Source organism: Phragmites australis, chromosome 3 (assembly GCF_958298935.1).
Source record: "Phragmites australis chromosome 3, lpPhrAust1.1, whole genome shotgun sequence".
NCBI classification, from domain to species: Eukaryota; Viridiplantae; Streptophyta; class Magnoliopsida; order Poales; family Poaceae; genus Phragmites; species Phragmites australis.
In genome coordinates, this window is record NC_084923.1 from 24,986,098 (window position 1) to 24,991,783 (window position 5,686).

A 5,686-nucleotide genomic window follows, 5' to 3' on the forward strand; every position below is an offset into this window, starting at 1 on the left:
AACGCCGACACGCATCATCATGATTGTGTCCCAGGCATCCTTGGTGGTGCCCTTAATGGCGAGAGTGGATTGCATCTCTGATGGCACGGCGCAGAGAATGGCAGACAACGACAACCTGTCATTGTAGTAGTCACCGCCGCCGGGTTCGATTGCCTCCCAAAGACCTTGCACCTGCAAGTTCACGCGCATCACAAGTGCCCACTCGATATAGTTCGTCCGTGTGAGCGTGGGGTAGACCAGTGAGTCTGACGCCTCCATAACGACACGTTGCATGACCACCTCGTGGCTACCATCGTCACGGTGCAATGGCCAGCGCAAAGGAGGTGTCGATGAGCTACGGTGGCCTCGGCGTGGAGGAGTCCTTGACTGCGTGCCCCTAAGAGCTCAAGCCGACATAACTGCACTTGGATCGACAACACATGCTCTGGTACCAAATGTTGGAATCAACCTCGGACACACACGAGAACACAAGCTATATTTTTTGTGCTGCGTTGAACTGCATGCAGTTTTTTCTGTTTTCTTGATATCTTATTTAATGGAAACAAACAACCAGACATGACCTACATTCATACCCATGCAAACATTTTGCTCGAACATGAATGTGTGTTGTGAATGAGTGATAACGTGGATTCAGAAACTGCTACCATGCATGCTACTAATGCTACATGCAGAAACTGCTCACTAAAAAAAGAAAAATAAACTCCTCAGTATTAATAAAATCTTGCAACATTACAACTCTATGGTTGAAGCAACAAAGGTGTAGTTCAGCAGAGAAGAGTCACTGTTTAAAGTCTATTTGGCAGAGTTTTAGCTTAAAAAATCTTGAAGCTGGTTAGCTCTAAAAATTATTGGAGCTGGAATTGTGAGGAGATTAAGGTCTTTGATTTAGACATCTTATTTTTATTTAGGACTGAAAATAAATAGTCAACTCACTTTATTTTATCTTATAAACTCAAAATTCTATATGAATCTCGGAGCTGAAGCTCTGTCAAATAGGATTTTAATGTGTGAATTGTGATGGATGTCCCACGAACAACAGGTGTGTTCAGCACTTGCTGTACTAAATTTTCTTGGCACCAGCCTCTGCCTGAAGATCTTGCTGCTGGTTGGTTCACTGCACCAATCAATCGTTTCGACCCTGGGTTGTTGTTGCAGACCCTGAACCTTTGCATCAGTTTGCTGATTCAGCAAGCCTCTTGCTTGCTGCTCTCTTTATGTTTCTGTTTCGGATTCAGTTAGGTGGATCACATTCTTCTGCCCTTGCTTGCACATTGCATTCCTTGTGTCAGATCAGGCCAGGTGTGTGTTCCCAGATAGAGAAATGAGAGAGGGAAAGAGAGAGGTCAAGTGAAGTAATCTTGTTGGTTGGCTCTTGCCCAATTTAACCAACCACCAATATAAAGGCTAGCACTAGTCGTCTGAAATCACTGCCTCATCTGAATTCTAGCTCACTGAAAACAGCAGTAAAGGCTAACACTAGTCATAAACTGCTGAAATCAGATGGACAGATACAAAGGCAACAAAATGCAAAAGAATGAGCAGGTTAATATCAAACATGAAAAATATTCGCTGAACTCAAATCAGCAGGCAATGCTGAGATAAATTGCAAGGCTTCCACTGAATCAGCTCAGGTTCAGCCTGAGATGGTTATCACTCTTATGCAAAGAAGCCAAAAGAAAAATCTAGTAAAAAGAATAACCTATTGGCTGAAAGGTTCATGAATTCAAGAAGACTAATAACTGTTGTTTATTTTCTCCAAGATCACTTCTAAGCTGAAACTCCAAAGAATGAATCTGAATCTGAATCTGAATCTGAGTCTGTAGTTTTGTACATGCCTTCTCCTCCTAAAGATCAAAACTTGGACCAACCATGCTTCAATCCTCAGCTCCTGGTGCTGGCAGGTTGAGATCAAGAAATCCAGCAGCAATCAGAGACTGCTCCGGCTCAACAATGCCGGCATCGCTATTGGCATGGGCACGCTCGTAGAGTTCGCCGGCAATAGAGTGCGACCGCTTGTGCCCGCCGAGAGCCTGCCCCGAGCCGAACACCTTGAAGCAGATGGGACACTCAAACTTGATCACCTTCTTTGCCTTCACCGCAACCACCGTTCTGTCTGCGCCGTCGACGTCCGGCGACGCCGGTGCCGACGCTGTGCTGAAGGAGGCGTTGGTCTCGACGCTCGGCTCCGGCTGGTCAGGCGCGACCTTGGCGATACAGCAGCTGCTGTTAATGCGTTTATGGCTGGCACGGTGGCCGCCAAGCGCTTGGTAGGACTGGAAGGCCCTGTCACACCCTGGGCACACGTACCGGCCCCGTATCTCGTCGCCAGAGTGGCTCGGAGCAGCCTTCCGCTTCTTGCTCTTGGCGATCCCGACGTCCGCGTATTGGAAGAGAGCAGAGGCGTCGTCAGAGTCGGCATCGTGGTAGTGGCCATTTCTTGCGAGGCCGTCTCGCCTCCTCATGTCCTTATCCGGCGTGCCCCGCCGGCCTGGGGTGTCGCGCGACAGCATGATGAGGCAGAGCGCGACGTCCTCCGACTCCTTGTCGAACGCGTCGCGCGCAGCAGCAGGCGGCGGCGCGGGGGCCGGCACGCGCGTCGAGCGGCGCCTCCGCCTCGGCGCCGGCATCAGGACCGCCGCTTCACTTGGGATGAACATGTCCTCGTCCTCGTCCTCCCTCGGCGCTTCCACCTCCACGCTGACGTCCCTTCCGTCGGCACAGCCCCCACGTCCAGGTGCATGGCGGTGCACTTGGCCCAACTCTTGCCCGAACGACGAGAGCAGCTCGCCTCGGTCACCAAGGCACTCGTCTTCGCCACCGCCGCCCTCGAGCCCTGAGAGCCGGCGCGTCTTCTTGGGGTTCTCCCTCAGCGCATAACCTCCCCCGCCCGACCCCGCGACGCCATTCGTGCCCCGCCGTTCTTGGCGCTCCTCGTCGTCGTCATCAGCGTCGGTGTCGCCGTCGGCCGCCGCCACCTCCGCCAGGGAATGTGAGCGCATGTGGCCGCCGAGCGACCGGCCGCAGGGGAAGCCCTTCCGGCACACCTTGCAGATGTGTCGAGTCGAACTGGTACCAAGCAGAACCCCATCATCCATGGTGCAGTATGTCGATCGATCGATCAAGATCGAGAAACCAAGCAGCAGCTTGATCACCTCAAATCAAGATCGATCGACCAAGATAGCACGACGGATTGGCCCGATCTGTGGATCAAAGACAAGAAGAAGATCAGGTCAAGTACTGAAGCTGCAGGAGGGATCCATGCATGGCCCGTCCAATGAGCTAAGCTAGGTGAGCAGCTAAAGTAGCAGTAGATGGGAAAGGAAAGGAGGAGGTTATGTGCGGTTCGGAAGGACAAATCTATGCATGCAACCAAGCAAAGCAAAATTAGCAAACTGACAGGAGAGAGAAAACAAATCACGCCCACGTACCACCTGCGTAGCTGGCAAGCTACCAACGGAAGCTATGCATGCCTCTGCACTCTCGGGACTCTGCTATATGAAGGGTGGCCACGGCTTGCTTAGCGCTAGCGCGCCCTAGGAGGCCCAAATCCCATCCCTCTCATCTTCTCCCTCAACCGGCACCTACTACCTCTGCCCTCACCCCACCGCCTCGTTGTCCCTAGTGTCGGCGAGGTTCACCAGTGACCATCTCCGCTGCTGATCCATCTCCCTTCTTCCATGCGCTGCCGTCTCGCCCATCTTCTTCCACACGCCACCCTTCTTCTCTCTTGCTTCTTCTTTGCCTTTGGCGACACACCCCAGGCCCATCCTCCTCCTCCGTCTCTGGTGGCTTCTAGCCATCGGATTTGCACTCGTCGCCCACCTCCTCAGTAACTCATCTCGTGTAGTCGCCCTCGATGCCAACCCCGTCCAACCAGCTATCCTCCATCACTGTCAGGTCAGCTGCCGTCTGAGGCCATCTCACTAGAGCACTACGTGAAAAAAGCCATAGATAACCGGTGATAACCGTCATGGGCACATGACCCGTCATTCAAAAAGCATTACTGATGACTAATCATAAGTGACGGGTAACGATCCTTCATCAATGAGGTCACAGGTGACGAGTCACACTATTAGCGTCTCCACTGAGCTGTATAGAAAGATATAAATGATGGGTAAATTAGTTATCCATCACTTATGTTCACACATAAGTGACGAGTAACCTTTTAATCCGTCACTTATGACATTCTATACAGTTCATGGGAGAACATATAAGTGACAGGTAAAAAATTTACTCGTCACTTATCTAAATACATAAGTGACGGGTAACCCATTTACCCGTCACTTATGTCTTTCTCACCAGTATATGGGAGAATATATAAATGACGGGTAACTTCTTTACTCATCACTTATGTGTAGGTTGCCCTGCTGGATTGTCCTGCTTACTGACTACATCCTGAAATATAGCTAGGATTTGGCAGCTGTCTCCTCTCTGCAAACAATAGTAACAGATCCAAATCTATATAAAAAAACACACTTCATTATAGAATCACAAAGGTTACAAAGTTCCGAACAATTCATTACAGAATCACAAATATTACATATTTTCGATCAACTCATATTTCATAAGATCTACCTCACAACCTAGGGATTCTACAATAGAACTCGTTGTGTGGGCTGATGACTCCAGACATCATGAACTCGATGATTTGTCGTTGAATCTCCGGGAATGCACCATCATGGAAAAAAAGAACGTCAAATCCCTGCATAATGCTATGAATAATCTCGTATTGAACTTACATCAGGGGATTTGAGATTCTTCATGTGGAGTGTGTGGAGCATGTTCCACGCAACATAGAATCCGCAGGCGTTGCCCAGTGGCTGTTGGTGGCACTGCTGAATAGAAAATTTAATGTTAGATCAAAAGGGGAAAAATGGTAACATAGAGCATTTGGTAATCTGTTAGATAGCACTTACCGCGAACCCGATCGTGTGTGTCAATCTGCGGCCATCTTTTGCGTTGTAGTCAAGTTGAGCTCGAAGGTACTTGTCATAAGCCATACATAAAGAGGGATCATTTAGAGAGTATTTGAATGTTAGAAAAGTTAAATATGTAAGCTAAGTAAGGCAGAACTTACACGTCGAGGAATCCTTTTACAGCGTTGTAATCACACTGTCTAAGTTTGTCTTTTGGTCCTACTGGTCTTGATGAGTCGAGGTAGAACACCAAATTCCACCTGAGGAAAATAACCAATAATATCCAATGGCCACCGGTGTTATGGCACCCAACAGGTATTCCATTTTGGAATATTGTTGTATTGCCCTGGCCACATGGTCCGTAGCATAGTCGAGGTGAAATTGGATGATTGATATTGTAGTGGCCTCAGGGTCAAGAAATGTGATAGACTCTATGTTCTTCTTTGTTTCTTTCATCAAGTGTCCACAGATAAGAACATAGTTCGATTCAAGACTTAGTGATATTAATTAATGAATATCCTGTTTCAATGGACTTATAATGTGAAGATCCATAATAATGATACGTCCGGGCCATCAAGGTTGAGAGGTCATTTAAGTCATTGAAACTCGCAATGAAGTAGTCATCGTCATTACTTAATAAGTGTTGCCATTTGTACTATATGACTATGGATGTGGCATTGCTGCCTCTAGAAGCCTGCATGTAGTAATTATGCAGGTCGACACACGCTTTTTTCACCCTTGGTAGGCCATTTACCATCATCAGGGGCTTC

At 48.5% G+C, this 5,686-nt stretch overlaps 1 protein-coding gene across 1 annotated transcript; it reads right to left on the bottom strand.

The window, feature by feature from the left end:
* Positions 1–1,599: 1,599 nt before the first annotated feature.
* Positions 1,600–3,302, bottom strand: LOC133911111 (zinc finger protein ZAT4-like). The gene has a single exon (XM_062353321.1). It carries the CDS (start codon positions 3,093–3,095, stop codon positions 1,875–1,877), a length of 1,221 nt encoding a protein of 406 aa, XP_062209305.1. The 5' UTR covers positions 3,096–3,302; the 3' UTR covers positions 1,600–1,874.
* Between the last annotated feature and the right edge of the window lie 2,384 nt (positions 3,303–5,686).